The following is a 16,137-nucleotide window of genomic DNA, read 5'->3' as shown; positions in this document are numbered from 1 at the left end:
AGCACTTTTATTTCCCTGACTGATCGTGCTCTCTTATCTCTCTGCAGCAGCCATACACTGAGTGTACAAAACATTAAGAACACATTCCGGATAATATGTTGCACCCCCCTTTTGCTCTTAGAACAGCATCAATTTGTCAGGGCATGGACTCTACAAGATGTCGAAAGTGTTCCACAGGGATGCTGGCCCATGTTGACTCCAATGCTTTCCACAGTTGTGTCAAGTTGGCTGGCATTCTTGATACACACAGGAAGTTGTTGAGCGTGAAATACCCAAGAGCGTTGCAGTTCTTGACAAAACACCCCTTCATTGACACTGATTGCAGTGGATTTAACAACTAACATCAATAAGGGATCATAGCTTTCACCTGGATTCACCTGGTCAGTTTGTCATGGAAAGAGCAGGTGTTCTTAATGTTTTGTACACTCAGTGTATAGTGAGCAATATGTTTGGAACATCAAATTGCAATAAATATAGCATGATGAGAATGACAATACATGTCCTATCAGCACCTAAGTATTGTGATAATATCGTATTGTGAGGTCCCTGGCTATTCCCAGCCCTAAACACAACACACCCAGACAGGCATAGTCCAGACGGTTCCTACAACACAGACAGCAATCAGTCACTATAAGTCTATCTCTTCTCTCTGTCCATCAACCAATAGGTCAGTTAAAACAATTAAAATCACTTGTATATTCTCTACCCATTCAAGTATCCATCCATTGATTGTGAACTGTGTGGCCCTTACCTGGACACGTCCACAACAGTGAGGCTCTCTGGAACAGGAAACACCTCCAGCACTCTCAGCTCTGGAAAAAAACAGCACCCCGTCAATACAGTATATACAGGGAACTGCCAAAATAAAAGGAAACACGAGTAAATGAGGGATACAAAGTACATTGAAAGCAGGTACTTCCACAGAAGGTGTGGTTCCTGAGTTAATTAAGCAATTAACATCGCATCATGCTTAGAGTCAGGTATTAAAATGCCCAGTAGCTCATTATTTTGGTTACCATGGCTAGAAGAGATCTCAGTGATTTTAGAAAAGGGGTCTCAAAGGAGCATAGGGAGTTTAAAGGGTGTGTGTCCGTCACCAGATCACAACCCAATTGAACACTTATGGGAGATTCTGGAGCAGAGCCTGAGACAGCGGTTCCCATCAACATCAACAAAACACCAAATGATGGAATTTCTCATGGAAGAATGGTGTCGTATCTCTCCAATAGAGTTCCAGACACTTGCAGAATATATGCCAAGGCTATTAAAGCCGTTCTGGCTCGTGGTGGTCCAACACCCTATCAAGACACTATATTGGTGTTGACTTTATTTTGTCAGTAACCTGTATGTGCGTAAGTGTCTCTCCATTCTCTGCAATGTGGACAATTACTACAAACAAGTGTCCATGTTTGTGAGTGTATGTGTACCGTTTTGTGCTGTGTGCAGGCCCTTGAGTGCTAGGCCGCTGACTCTAAGGAGTGTGAGTGTGTTTCTGTCACAGCGTAGGAGCTCCAGCCTGGATAGGGTCCTGACGTCAAGCTCCTCCAACCCAGCGTCCCGCACATCTAACTGGGCCACGTGGCTCAGCAGACCAGCCTCCCCAACCACCACCCTCTGGAGTCTGTTCAACCTACAACACAGAGGGAGGGAGAGAGAGAAAGGGGGTTAGAGAATGGATAGTGATCATTTAACGGGATTGTTTTTTCAAAACAGACATTTCCCCCCAGTTTTTACATGTATATCTGAGTTGAAATTGAGTTGCACTCCCTTCTGCCCTGAGAACAGCCTCAATTCGTCAGGGCATGGACTCTACAAGGTGTCGAAAGTGTTCCACAATGATGCTGGCCCATGTTGACTCCAATGCTTTACACAGTAGCGTCACGTTGGCTGGATGTCCTTTGGGTGGTGGACCATTCTTGATACACATGGGAAACTGTTGAACGTGAAAAACCCAGCAGTGATGCTGTTCTTGACACACTCAAACTGGTCTGCCTGGCACCTACTACCATACCCCGTTCAAAGGCACTTAAATCTTTTGTCTTTCCCATTCACCCTCTGAATGGCAAACATAAACAATCCATGTCTCAATTGTCTCAAGGCTTAAAAATTATTCTTCAACCCGTCTCCTCCCCTTCAGCTACACTGATTGAAGTGGATTTAACAAGTGAACTCAATAAGGGATCATAGATTTCACCTGGATTCACCTTGTCAGTCTGTCATAGAAGGAGCAGGTGTTCCTCATTTTTTGTATACTCACTGTAGCTACAGTATTCTTATTACCAGTGGCGACCAGCCATTCAGGGCAGGTGGGGCAGAGCTTTATTATCTCAGTACATTTTTATTTACATTGTTTGCAAACTGATATGCAACACATATTAATGCCAAAATAACATGCAAAACAGGCACACAAAAATATATATATATATATATATATATATATATATATATATATATATATATATATATATATATATATTTTGTGAGTGCCTGTTTTGCATGTTATTTTGGAATTAATACATGTTGCATATCAGTTTGCAAACAATGTAAATAAAAATGTACTGAGTTAATAAAGCTGGATACAAACATGGTCTTTTTTCCTTCTTGAGTAAGGCAGCTCCAAAATGCAGGTGTTTCAGCCTAGCTTAGTGCTTTCTGTGGTGGAGGGGCAGCCAGTGGAAAATACAGAGCGTAGGAGGCGGGTAATCTTCTCTAGTTGCACTGTGATTGGCTCAGTGTTCTGTCACTCATGGGGACACTACGTCACCACAAAATCTACAGGGAGAGCTAGAAAGTTCAAGCCCCCTTGGGTGCTGCCATAGATTTACATTAGAAGTGCCCATCAAAGAAGGCTCAAGGTCATTGGCCACAAATAAAATGACATCAAATCACGTTATATCTACTGTAGATTTGATTGATCATCATACTTTCAAAATCTTAGCTAGCAAGCTAGACAAGCAGTCATCTTCATGAACCACGTCAATCTACTGGCAAATCCGTTTCAATCCTTGTCATATGAAGAAAAATTATAGATAAAATGTATCGATGCTCATCGGCCATTGGACATAAACATTACACAACAAGTTGGAAATAGCAAATTCAACAATGAGAGGTTTGGAAGGAATCAATGGCTAACTGCAAGCGTTGCAAAGCAATCACTATTTTGCTTCCCCTCCTATTCGGTGGAGTGGGTGTGTGGTCCAAGTCTGGGTTTAAGGGTCTCTTTTCCTTGCTTAAAAGGATAAACCTTCACACGCAAAACCATGGGCCAAAAAAGGTTGAATACATTGGCCTTGCTGTCAATCCAGCATGACTTCTGCCGCGTTCAAAACAACTGGAAACTCAGAACTGGGAAATCTCAGACTTCAGTGAGTTCAAGACAACTGGGAACCTAGAAAAAAAAAACAGGCTCCGACTGGGAAAATACATTATGAATGGTCATCCAACTCTGAATTCCAAGTCAGGAACTCTGGCCTCTTTCTAGAGCTCCGACCTGCAGATCACTTACTTGATGATTCAAACTTGTCCCCCCAGAGTTCGCAGTTGTCTTGAAAGCACCATAAATCCAGGGAATGACAGACTTTGATGAAAGTTATGACAAAATTTGCCCACAAGAACGACCACCGAGCCACCTTCCTGTTCAAGTGAGCACAGCACAACCGTGAGTCCAAAAATGTATTGTATGCCACTGCATAAATTATGTAATATGCCAGGGAGATATGTATACTGTAGCTAAAAAAGTAAAAGTAAGTATATGTTGTGTTGTAAGCGGTTAGTAGCCCATGTGCCTCACTCTAACAATTTGGTCCCTTTCCCCCCTCATAACTTAGCCTACTGTTCTGACTTGGTGGTGCACATGTAGCCTATAGCCTGTTTTAGACAAATGTCATCAAACATTGAGCTTTCACTGTCCGTTTATACGCCCCCTTCATTTATCCTACGGTTCTGACTTGGTGTACAGGGAGAATACTGTAAGAACGGACCATGTTCTGAATTCTGTCGCTGTACATTTCAAAAGTGCTGAACAAATAGTTACAGTGCCTTCGGAAAGTATTCAGACCCTTTGACATGTTCCACATTGTTACGTTACAGCTTTATTTTAAAATTGATTAAATCGTTTTTTCTCCCTCATCAATCTACACACACACACACCATAATGACAAAGCAAAAACACATTTAGAAACTTTTGAAAATGTATAAATGTTTTTACAAAAATCTGAAATATCACATTTACATAAGTATTCAGACCCTTTACTCAGTACTTTGAAGCACCTTTGACAGCAATTACAGCATCGAGTCTTCTTGGGTATGACACTACAAGCTTGGCACATCTGTATTTGAGGAGTCTCTCCCATTTTTCTATGCAGATCCTCTCAAGCTCTGTCAGGTTGGATGGGGAGCGTCGCTGCACAGATATTTTCAGGTCTCTCCAGAGATCTTCGATTGGGTTCAAGTCCAGGCTCTGGCTGGGCCTCAAGGACATTCAGAGACTTGTCCCGAAGCCACTCCTGCGTGGTCTTGGCTGTGTGCTTAGGGTCGTTGTCCTGTTGGTAGGTGAACCTTTGCCCCAGTCTGAGGTCCTGAATGCTCTGGAGCAGGTTCTTGGTCACCTCCCTGACCAAGACCCTTCTCCCCCGATTGCGCAGTTTAACCAGGCGGCCAGCTCTAGGAAGAGTCTCGGTGGTTACAAACTTCTTCCATTTAAGAATGATTGAGGCCACTGTGTTCTTGGGGACCTTTAATGCTTCAGAAATCTTTTGGTTCCCTTCCCCAGATCTGTGCCTCGACACAATCCTGTCTGTGAGCTCTACGGACAATTCCTTCGACCTTACGGCTTGGTTTTTGCTCTGATATGCACTGTCAACTGTTGGACCTTATATAGACAGGCATGTGCCTTTCCAAATCATGTCCAATCAATTGAATTTAACACAGGTGGACTCTAATCAATTTGAAGAAACATCTCAAGGATGATCAATGGAGACAGGATGCACCTGAGCTCAATTGAGTCTCATAGCAAAGGGTCTGAATACTTATGTAAATAAGGTATCTGTTTAAAAAATATATATATAAATGTGCAAAAAAAAATAAAAAATCTGTTTTCGCTTTGTCATTATGGGTTATTGTGTGTAGATTGCAGATTATATATATTTTTGAAATCCATTTTAGAATAATGCTGTAATGTAAAAAAATGTGGACAAAGTCAAGGTGTCTGAATACTTTCCCGAAGGCACTGTATATTGACTTCATCAGTCGTAGCTCACTCATTAATGTCTTAATCAAAATTTCAGATTGCCTCTTATCCGCTCATTATTCCCTTATCCTCTACGGGATCGGTATCCCTAAACCGGGACCGTTGTTGCTAACGTACGCTAATGTGACTAGAATGACGTAAGCAGCAGGCAACTTTCCAGGACATAGACATGTCTTAAATGGGCAGAAAGCTTAAATTCTTGTTAATCTAACTGCACTGTCCAATTTACAGTTGCTATTAAAGTGAACAAATACCAGGCTATTGTTTGAGGAGTGCGCACAACAACAAAACACTTATCACGGCAACAGGTTTGATACATTCACCTCTGAAGGTAAATAATGTACTTACATTCAGTAATCTTGCTCTGATTTGTCATCCTGAGGGTCCCAGAGATAAAATGTAGCATAGTTTTGTTGGATAAAATACATTTTCATACTCAAATGTAGGAACTGTGTTCTACAAATTGAACCCCTGTTGTCTCAAACTCTGCAGGTGCTTTGTTTGCATCTTTTGTTACAGCTTGTTTGAGTTGTAATGTTTGCTAAACCCTGTTCTGGTTGCCTTTGTTTGTTTGGTAAACTTGCCACTGTGGTGGAGAGTTGGTTGTGTCCTTCCTTGGAGAGAGTACATTGGTTAGTTTCCAGGCCCCTGCCCAGGCTGGAGACTCTTGCTCTACTCGCTGTTGGGACATCGGTCCGAGGAGGTGAGTACAATCGGCTGTGTACCTCAGTGGGAGATTTGGGTAGGGTTGTGACACTTGCTACCCGGAGCTATAGCCTTTCTTTTTCCCCTATTAGGCTTAGCGATGCGTTTCACTTTGGAATACGTTGGGCACGGTTATTTTGTTTGTTATTTTTGTGCGGTGTCTGTGGACTGAGCAGTTGTCTCGGGGCACATCCGTGGCTTGGGAATCTGCCAGCTTGCTGGGTGTTTTTTTCCCCTTTGCATAATTACCCACCGCAAATCCCCTCAAAGACTAGGGTTGAGTTATTGTAGGTTTTGGGGAAGCCCCAATATATCTCTCATCTCTCTTCTGTGGTGCCCAGTCTGATTGTCATTTCCCTTGTGGTCCGGTCTGGTGTGCTCAGCAGAGGGGAAGAGCAAGATTATTATTTTTTTGTATTTACTTCTGACTATGGGGTCTAATGTAGATGAGTTAATTCACTTTCCATCAAAGGAGCTGTTAGAGTGATGTACTAAAGAACAGCTGTTGAAGATCGATGAACACCACAAGATTGAACTTAGTGATAAATGTAAAAACAAATTCTGTTATGTTGATGTTGCCAAAATTGAGAAGGACCCTGAGATGTTGTTTTCATTGGAGCTTGTTGCTGACGCGCTCTCTTGTGTACCCTGCTCCTGAATGTTTACGTGACTGACCATTGTTTGGTTTTGTCCTGTTCCTGAATGTCTATGTGACTGACCATTGTTTGGTTTTGTCCTGTTCCTGAATGTCTATGTGACTGACCATTGTTTGGTTTTGTCCTGTTCCTGAATGTCTACGTGACTGACCATTGTTTGGTTTTGTCCTGAATGTCTATGTGACTGACCATTGTTTAGTATTGTCCTGTTCCTGAATGTTTACGTGACTGACCATTGTTTGGTTTTGTCCTGTTCCTGAATGTCTACGTGACTGACCATTGTTTGGTTTTGTCCTGTTCCTGAATGTTTACGTGACTGACCATTGTTTGGTTTTGTCCTGTTCCTGAATGTCTACGTGACTGACCATTGTTTGGTTTTGTCCTGTTCCTGAATGTTTACGTGACTGACCATTGTTTGGTATTGTCCTGTTCTGTCGCTCCTGTCTGTTCCCTTCTGGTCTCGTTTTCTTCTTTCCTCTTAAACGTTGCTTCCTGTGCGCAAAGGTTGCTGAGGTCTGGGGAGGACAAGGTTGGCTGGGGCAAGTGGAAGTGTGAACACGTACCCCCTCGTCAATTTGGGACACAGAGGCTGGTATGGTGTTCCAGGGTCCTTGTTGTCCCCGGTTTTATGTAGGGGGGATGTGACGACCCTCCCACTCTGTCTGCTGTATTCTTTCTCTTTGCTCTCGTTTTCCTTTTTAGGATGTCGGTGGGCAGCGCTGGGAGGGTCATCAGCGACATGGGACACACCTGGGCCCGGGTGTGTCCCAAGATAAATGCACCACTTCCCCATTCATTGAGGAGACTCTCTCCATGCAGACACTGAGATTTTGGTCGTGGCATTTTTTGTGTGGCTGTTTTGTTTGTTTGCGTTGGCACCTTTCAACACCCCTCATCACATTTATGCACGCAACCACTCACTTACACTACTGCTTACTGAATACACACACACCATTGTTAATTGTATTTAGTTTACTTTAGTTAATAAATATATTTTGTTATTCCTTATCTCCACGTTGTCTCTCTTTTTGTTACGAACTTCGAGGCGGTTCGTGACAATGGCCTTTCTCTTGCATTTCAAAGTAACATTTTTTTTTTTTGAAACGCCTGTTGTTTGTTTGTATTATCTTTTACCAGATCTAATGTGTTATATTCTCTTACATTAATTTCACATTTCCACAAACTTCAAAGTGTTTCCTTTCAAATGGTATCAAGAATATGCCTATCCTTGCTTCAGGTCTTGAGCTACAGGCAGTTAGATTTGGGTATGTCATTTTAGACGAAAATTGGAATAAAAAGGGTACGATACTTAAGAGGCTAAGCCATATAGTTTGTATCTCAATTGTCAGTAGAATCCACATTTGTTTAGCAAGTAAGTAAATGAACTGTTTCGCTGCCAGACAACGCTCCACTGATATCCAGGTGTAGCAGTCATAAGGATTCATTCCATGGTGCTGAAAAGAAAGCTCTGCTGTTGGGACAGCTTTATGTAGGGGGAACCATTTGTCACCAATACAGTTTTGGGTAATTTTTTTTTTAAATACATAGATAAAACAAGACGTGCATTTGATCCCAGAGCAAAACACTTGAAAGAACTAATTAAAACACTTATTTACAAAGTAATATACCTGAGATCTATGTGTCGGTGGGGGAGCCACTGCAGGCCGGCCATGTCCAGGGAGGAGAGCTGATTCCCAGCCAGACAGAGCCTCTCCACCCCCCTGAGCCTCTCCAGGGCTGGAGGTACGCAGCTGAACAGGTTGAAGGACAGGCCCAGGTAGGTCAGGGCCTCCAGAGAGCACAGGTCAGCAGGCAGGGAGTTCAGAGAGTTACCATCCAGAAGCAGGGTCTGCAGGCTGGGGAGGAGGAGATGGCGAGAGGGGGTTAGTATGGAGCTCAGTGGGAGAGGGGATTATGTGTGTGGCTGTAACCTTCACATGAGCTTTCTGTTATCGTGCCTGATTTTATGTGACATGTAAAACTCGTGGTTCTTTTCACGAGGGACTTATGAAAAATTGCTAACAGAGAGATTAAGAATTTCAACTTTAAAAAAGGCAAAATCTTTCAGATCCTATTACTGCAGCCTGAAAACAGATTTTCCCACCAAACATTCACAGCCTGGTTATTCTGTAGTGGACGGACTGGGCAACAGCACAAAACCCAACACTAATGCTGAGCGATTAACTAAATGTTTTTTGGGAGGAGGTTATAAAACAAATGACTGACCAATGGCAGTTCAATTACTGTCTCAGTCAGAGGCTCTCTCCCTCTTTCTGTCTATTGCCCCCTGACCTTTAACCCTGTTACCCCACTCACTTGTGCATGGTCCCCAGCACGGAGGGCAGAGAGGTCAGAAGGTTGCCTTGGAGGTTGAGCTCTGTCAGGGAAGTGATGTCACACACGGCCAGAGGGAAGTCAGACAGAGCGTTGTTAGAGAGATTGAGGCTCCTCAACCTGCAGAACCTAGATGAGGGGGGGGGGGGGGGGTGAGGGAGAGAGCGAGCGAGGGGGTCAATTGGTAAGGAATTTTCAGAGAAAAACAAACAATAACACAGAAACTAAAGAGTCAGAAGAACTGGTTACCTAATGAGCCCATTCAGAACAACAACACTGGAGAAAGGGAGGGGAACGTTCCAAATGGCACCCTATTCTCTACATAGTGCACTACTTTTGACCAGAGCTCTATGGGCCTTGGTCAGAAGTAGTGCATTATATAGGGTATAAGGTGCCATTTGGGATGCATTCAGGGAGTGATTAGCTCTGCGATTAGAGACCAAAAACAATGTGACAACTGCCACCCAGGGGAAACTAATAAGGAGGAAGTCATGTGCCTAACTGGTAATTGCCAAAATAATGGAAACACGTGAGCATACAACTTATATTGAAAGCAATTGCTTCCACACAGGTGTGGTTCCTGAGTTAATTAAGCAATTAACATCCTATCATGCTTAGGGTCATGTATGGAAATGCTGGGCAGGCCATGAGTTTTGGCTACCATGGCTATGCCCCCCCCATAGGATGAAAATCCCCCATCCACGATTGGTCACTGAATGGTTTGATGAACATGAAAACAGTGCAAGCCATATGCTATTCCAAGGTGTATTGAAGCTGTTCTGGCTCGCAGTGGCCCAACGCCCTATTAGACTTTTGCAATCCCTTTGGTGCAATTTTCACAATTATGTGCTACATTTTCACAACTCTAAGCACAAAAATCAAAACAGACCATCAAAATGGCTCGTTTCAAAACTAAGCATATTTTCATTTGACGGAGTACAACACACAAATTAGCAGTCACTTGTTCACTGCACCAAATCTCTTGCAATTTGCATACATATTTAATTTATTAATCTGCCTTTCACAAAACATTATTCGCAAACTCCAAGTGGGCTGTCATGAGTGGCTTCCGTCTGGCCACTCTATCATAAAAGGCCTGATTGGTGGAGTGCTGCAAACATGGTTGTCCTTCTGGAAGGTTCTCCCATCTCCACAGAGGAACTCTGGAGCTCTGTCAGAGTGACCATCTGGTTCTTGGTCACCTCCCTGACCAAGGCCCTTCTCCCACGATTGCGCAGTTTGGCCGGGAGGCCAGCTCTGGTGGTTACAAACTTCTTCCATTTAAGAACCTTCAATGCTGCATCATTTTTTGGTACCCTTTCCCAGATCTGTGCCTCGACACAATCCTGTCTCTGAGCTCTACAGACAATTCCTTCGACCTCATGGTTTGGTTTTTGCTCTGACATGCACTGTCAACTGTGGGACCATATATAGACAAGTATGTGCCTTTCCAAATCATGTCCAATCAATTGAATTTACCACAGGTGGACTCCAGTCAAGTTGTAGAAACATCTCAAGGGTGATCAATGGAAACAGGATGCACCTGAGCTCAATTTCGAGTTTCACAGCAAAGGGTCTGAATACTTATGTAAATAAGGTATTTCAGTTTATTTGTAATAAATATGCAAACATTTCTAAAAACCTGTTTTCGCTTTGTTATTATGGGGTATTGTGTGTAGACTGATGAGGAAAAAAATGTGTGTAATCAATTTTAGAATAAGGCTGTAACGTAACAAAATGTGGAAAAAGGGAAGGGGTCTGAATACTTTCAGAATGCATTTTCCACTCATTATCTGAATTTAACTGATACACTGTAAGCTGATGAATTGTGTCAAGTAGAGAGACAGGTGATACTGTATCAGTTGAAAAGTCTCATTAAAAAAATGTGATCTAGAACAATGTTGCATGTGGCAGAATTAGCATGGCATACGTACACTTTGCTACAGCAATATGTTTTTACTGTAGCCTACTGCATCACAATACCCCAATACCCCCGTTTTTCATTAGTTGTTCTACACATGTATATAATGAAAACGAAACTGTAACACTAACAGTTCTCTACATGCTCAAAACTTGCCATTGGATACAAAAAATATGGTTTACAAAAACGAATTGCGCATGTCAGCCAAATATTGTATGGAAGTGATGTTTACCATCTACTATTCTTTCTATTCAGCACTTAAAAAATAACTGTTTTAAAAATGTATCTTGTGTTTTTTGTTATTAGATTAAATGTTAGTTAAAATGACTAAATGATGAGTCGATCATAATTCATCTGATGTATTGGTGGCTAAATGTTCTCATGTTATTTCACTGAAATCTTGCATGATTGACTCAGGGGTGAAAGATGTGTTCAACTCCAATGAATACACAATCAAAGGTTCTGGAGGGACACTTAATGCTGGTGTTTCCTTTATTTTGTCAGTTACCTATATGTGAGCAGCACACGTATATTGTTGTGATTGCGCACATAAAAACATGTTTTCCGAAGGTGTAGCTACCACAAACTGCGGTGTATGTGAAAATTTGGTGGGCACGTGTGTGAGAATCTTTGTCGAATCTGATAGGCACTCGGCTCACCTGGTCTTCCCAGGCCTAACTAGCCTAACCCGGTTCACTGTGGGCACAGCGTGAAAGGCGGTGCCGGATCCGCATCTTTTCCAAGGAAAAGCCACAGCCAGCCGCATTCCCAACGCAGTGTCGTGGGAAAAACACATTCCTAAAGCCCTGTCTGCCTCCCCTTCTCTTGGTAAAGCTGTGTTTATGGAAGAACAATGGGAGCACAAAGCCATTCCATCGGAAGTACAGCCAGAGCAAACACAGTCACTGAACCACAGCGAGAACACTAACAGAGAGGGGGAGGAAGAGCGAAGGGGAGAGAGGAAGAGGGGGATGGATGACGTCCTGTACTGAATGCAGAGAGAGAGGAGGATGGATGATGTCCTGTACTGAATGCAAAGAGTGAGGAGGCTGGATGACGTCCTGTACTGAATGCAGAGAGAGAGGAGGACTGTGGCTCAGTTGGTAGAGCATGGTGTTTGCAACGCCAGTATGGTGTGTGCAACGCCAGGGTTGTGAGTTCGATTCCCACGGGGGGCCAGTACAAAAAAAATAAAAACGCATGAAATGAAATGTATGCATTCACTACTGTAAGTCGCTCTGGATAAGAGCGTCTGCTAAATGACTAAAATGTAAATGTAAAAATGGATGATGTCTGTACTGAATGCAGAGAGAGAGGAGGATGGATGACGTCTGTACTGAATGCAGAGAGAGAGGGGGATGGATGACATCCTGTACTGAATGCAGAGAGAGAGGAGGGTGGGTGACGTCTGTACTGAATGCAGAGAGAGAGAGAGAGAGAGAGAGCGCGGGGATGGATGACATCCTGTACTGAATGCAGAGAGAGAGATGGGTGGGTGGGTGACGTCCTGTACTGAATGCAGAGAGAGAGAGAGAGAGAGAGAGCGCAGGGATGGATGACATCCTGTACTGAATGCAGAGAGAGAGGGGGATGGATGACATCCTGTACTGAATGCAGAGAGAGAGGAGGGTGGGTGACGTCTGTACTGAATGCAGAGAGAGAGAGAGAGAGAGAGCGCGGGGATGGATGACATCCTGTACTGAATGCAGAGAGAGAGGAGGATGGGTGACGTCTGTACTGAATGCAGAGAGAGAGGGGGTGGGTGACGTCCTGTACTGTATGCAGAGAGAGAGGAGGATGGGTGACGTCTGTACTGTATGCAGAGAGAGAGGGGGATGGATGACGTCTGTACTGTATGCAGAGAGAGAGGGGGATGGATGACGTCTGTACTGAATGCAGAGAGAGAGGGGGATGGATGACGTCTGTACTGAATGCAGAGAGAGAGGGGGATGGATGACGTCTGTACTGAATGCAGAGAGAGAGGGGGATGGATGACATCCTGTACTGAATGCAGAGAGAGAGGAGGGTGGGTGACGTCTGTACTGAATGCAGAGAGAGAGAGAGAGAGAGAGAGCGCGGGGATGGATGACATCCTGTACTGAATGCAGAGAGAGAGGAGGATGGGTGACGTCTGTACTGAATGCAGAGAGAGAGGGGGTGGGTGACGTCCTGTACTGTATGCAGAGAGAGAGGAGGATGGGTGACGTCTGTACTGTATGCAGAGAGAGAGGGGGATGGATGACGTCTGTACTGTATGCAGAGAGAGAGGGGGATGGATGACGTCTGTACTGAATGCAGAGAGAGAGGGGGATGGATGACGTCTGTACTGAATGCAGAGAGAGAGGGGGGTGGGTGACGTCCTGTACTGTATGGCGAGAGGGGGATGGATGACGTCTGTACTGAATGCAGAGAGAGGGAGAGGAGGATGGATGATGTCCTGTATGCAGAGTGTGTGAGAGGAGGATGGATATAGTGTTTCTCACATTTTACATTTCAGTCATTTTAGCAGACGCTCTTATCCAGAGCGACTTACAGTGGTGAATGCATACATTTTTTTCTCCATACTGGTCCCCCGTGGGAATCGAACCCACAACCCTGGCGTTACCCCCTCTATTTCTCTTCTCCGGCAAGGCAAGGGTCTGTTTTCCTAACCATTGTTTGATGCTGAAAGTTGAGCAGTGAGAGCAGTGTGAGCAGAGTAGGCAGAGTAGGCAGAGTGAGCAGAGTAGGCAGTGTGAGCAGAGTGAGCAGAGTAGGCAGTGTGAGCAGAGTAGGCAGAGTGAGCAGAGTGAGCAGTGTGAGCAGTGTGAGCAGAGTAGGCAGTGTGAGCAGAGTAGGCAGTGTGAGCAGAGTAGGCAGAGTGAGCAGAGTAGGCAGAGTGAGCAGAGTAGGCAGAGTGAGCAGAGTGAGCAGTGTGAGCAGTGTGAGCAGAGTAGGCAGTGTGAGCAGAGTGAGCAGAGTGAGCAGAGTAGGCAGTGTGAGCAGAGTAGGCAGAGTGAGCAGAGTAGGCAGAGTGAGCAGAGTAGGCAGAGTGAGCAGAGTGAGCAGATGGGAAGCTTATTCATGGGAGTTTTGTTGTTGTTGTTGTTGTTGTTCTGCACCAGTCCGGTCCTGTCCCATCTCCCCATCCATCCCCACTGTCTGATGTCTCCCAAAGCAGAGCAGCTCACACTGAAACACTAACTGTAACACTACACCAGGCCTGGGACAGAGGGTGCATCTCAAATGGGACCCTATTCCCTATATAGTGTACTACTTTTGACCAGGGCCCACAGGGAAATATATAGGGAATAGTGTACACTATAGAGAATAGGGAGCCATTTGGGACATAGACTGTCTCCATGGTGGGGAGCATTGTATTACTGTAAGCATAGAAGGGTTAGTTAGAAGGAGAAGAAGCGAGAACCTGACCGCAGTCAATGACACTGCTGGGCCCCAACCCTGGCTAAAGGTCACTGAAGAGGAGCCAATCAAAATGCAGTCGTTGTGTTTTGTACCAATCATGTCTCTTGGGTTGCAGACCGTGACTCCAAAAACAGGTCATAGGTGAGAGGTCTGGGAATCACTGGCCATAGATTAATGAAAGCTCCAGAGGGAAACTGTGTGTGTGTGTGTGTGTGTGTGTGTGTGTGTGTGTGTGTGTGTGTGTGTGTATATATATATAATAAATAAATAACTCAAGCTCGGATTTCCCCTCCTAATTCCGCTGACGTCTGCTTCTAATCAACCCCAAACTGTTTTCTTAGACCAAATCAATCCTGTGGGAACACAAACACAGATCTGTAGGTGAATCTAATCCTCTAACCTTGCGACCATATGGTGATACCCAGAGATGGAGAGAGCGAGAGAGAGAGGATGTTGAAGGACAAACTGCCCACATCACTCCTCTCTTAACCCCTCCCTCCTTCCAGAGGTATATATTGAGCCGTTCTCCGGAGCCACCCTAGCCCATATCTCTCAGTTCCTTCCCTTTTCTTCTCCTCTCCCCCCACTCCCTCCATTCCATCCTACCACCTCTTCCCACAGCCTGCAGGGGTACATACCTGGTGAGATGTGTGAGGCCCGTCAGATAGTTGTGTTTGAGGTTGAGGTGGGTCAGGTCCTGGCTGTAGAACAGCTGAGATGGCAGCTTCTCCAGACTGCAACATGACAGGTCCACAGAACTCACCCTCTGAGACACTATCTGATGGAGGGAGAGAGGGTGAGAGATAGGAGAGAGAAAGAAAAGGAGTAAGAGACAAAAGGGTTTTCATTTTCCAGATTGCTAACAACTTGAAGACATGCAACTCAACTCTGAGCACACACAAGCGGGCGCGTAGGTACCTTGGCAGCCTGTCTGTGCCAGCGGAGGTGTTCTGTGTACGAGTCATAGCTGATGTAGTAGGTCTGACTCTGGGGACCAGAAGAACTGAAGGCTAGACAGTGACTGTGTCTCCTCACCTCCTCCACCTGAACAACACACAGAGAGAGAAAGAGTGATTAGCACTGCGATTAGAGACCAAAAACAATGTGACAACTGCCAGCCAGGGGAAAATAGCAGGGAGGGAGTCATGTGCCAATTAGTGTGTGGCGGGGGAGGGGCCGGTGTGTGTGGAAGCAGTGTGCAGTGAGGGAGAGAGAGGCAATGTATAGCCAACTCGCGACTGAACTTGTAGCTAGCCATATATTTATCATCCCATCAGACAGTTCCGGTCTTTGTTGCAGCAAATTGGAGAATAAAAGCTAGCTAAACTAGCCAGCTAGCTTGTTTAGTGACGCTCCCAGTCCTTGTCAAATTAAAACTACATTCAGATTAAAAAAAATAAAAAATGCCTACCTGTTAGTTGCTTGTTGTAGCCTACTCCTCCAGCTGACTTATTTCCATTTTGCATTACTTCTGTGATCTCTCACTTATCTTGCTACCCATGGAGCCTCTGACTGTAGTGCCGCTTTGATTGGCCGACAAAAAACAACAACAATCTACACGCGTGAAGGCTACCAGTCTTTGAATGGGGTGCATATGTTTTTTTTATTAAATTCATTATTTCCAATGTCATGGAATATCCTTGTATTAAAAATGTCATGACTATTTTCATTGTTAATTTAGACCTAGTTTGTCATTTGTTTCTCAAATTAATAGTCACACAAGTAATCAAATACTAACAACCATTCAGATAATCAAACAACCTTTCCCCATCTCTAGTGTGTTTGTGTGTGTCAGGATTTCAGTTAGTCAGTAATTGCCGGCTTTAGGCCAACAAAGAAATGAAAATCCAATAAAAATAGTTGCCGGC

General features: G+C 44.3%; 1 protein-coding gene across 3 annotated transcripts in view; it reads right to left on the bottom strand.

The window, feature by feature from the left end:
* Positions 1-16,137, bottom strand: part of LOC106560398 (PH domain leucine-rich repeat-containing protein phosphatase 1) — a 54,072-nt gene that overhangs the window by 11,518 nt on the left and 26,417 nt on the right. For all 3 annotated transcript variants that reach the window (XM_014123277.3, XM_014123276.3, XM_014123278.3), the window contains exons 3-8: positions 15,188-15,313; positions 14,908-15,047; positions 8,926-9,072; positions 8,238-8,465; positions 1,428-1,630; positions 752-812 (exon numbers count right to left, since the gene is read on the bottom strand). In XM_014123277.3, coding sequence (XP_013978752.3) covers positions 752-812; positions 1,428-1,630; positions 8,238-8,465; positions 8,926-9,072; positions 14,908-15,047; positions 15,188-15,313 — 905 coding nt within the window. The remainder of the gene's footprint in view (positions 1-751; positions 813-1,427; positions 1,631-8,237; positions 8,466-8,925; positions 9,073-14,907; positions 15,048-15,187; positions 15,314-16,137) is intronic.

Source organism: Salmo salar, chromosome 10 (assembly GCF_965601325.2).
Source record: "Salmo salar chromosome 10, fSalSal1, whole genome shotgun sequence".
Taxonomy (NCBI): domain Eukaryota; kingdom Metazoa; phylum Chordata; class Actinopteri; order Salmoniformes; family Salmonidae; genus Salmo; species Salmo salar.
The sequence above is the reverse complement of the archived record's forward strand: the minus strand, read 5'-3'. Positions and strand labels throughout refer to the sequence as shown.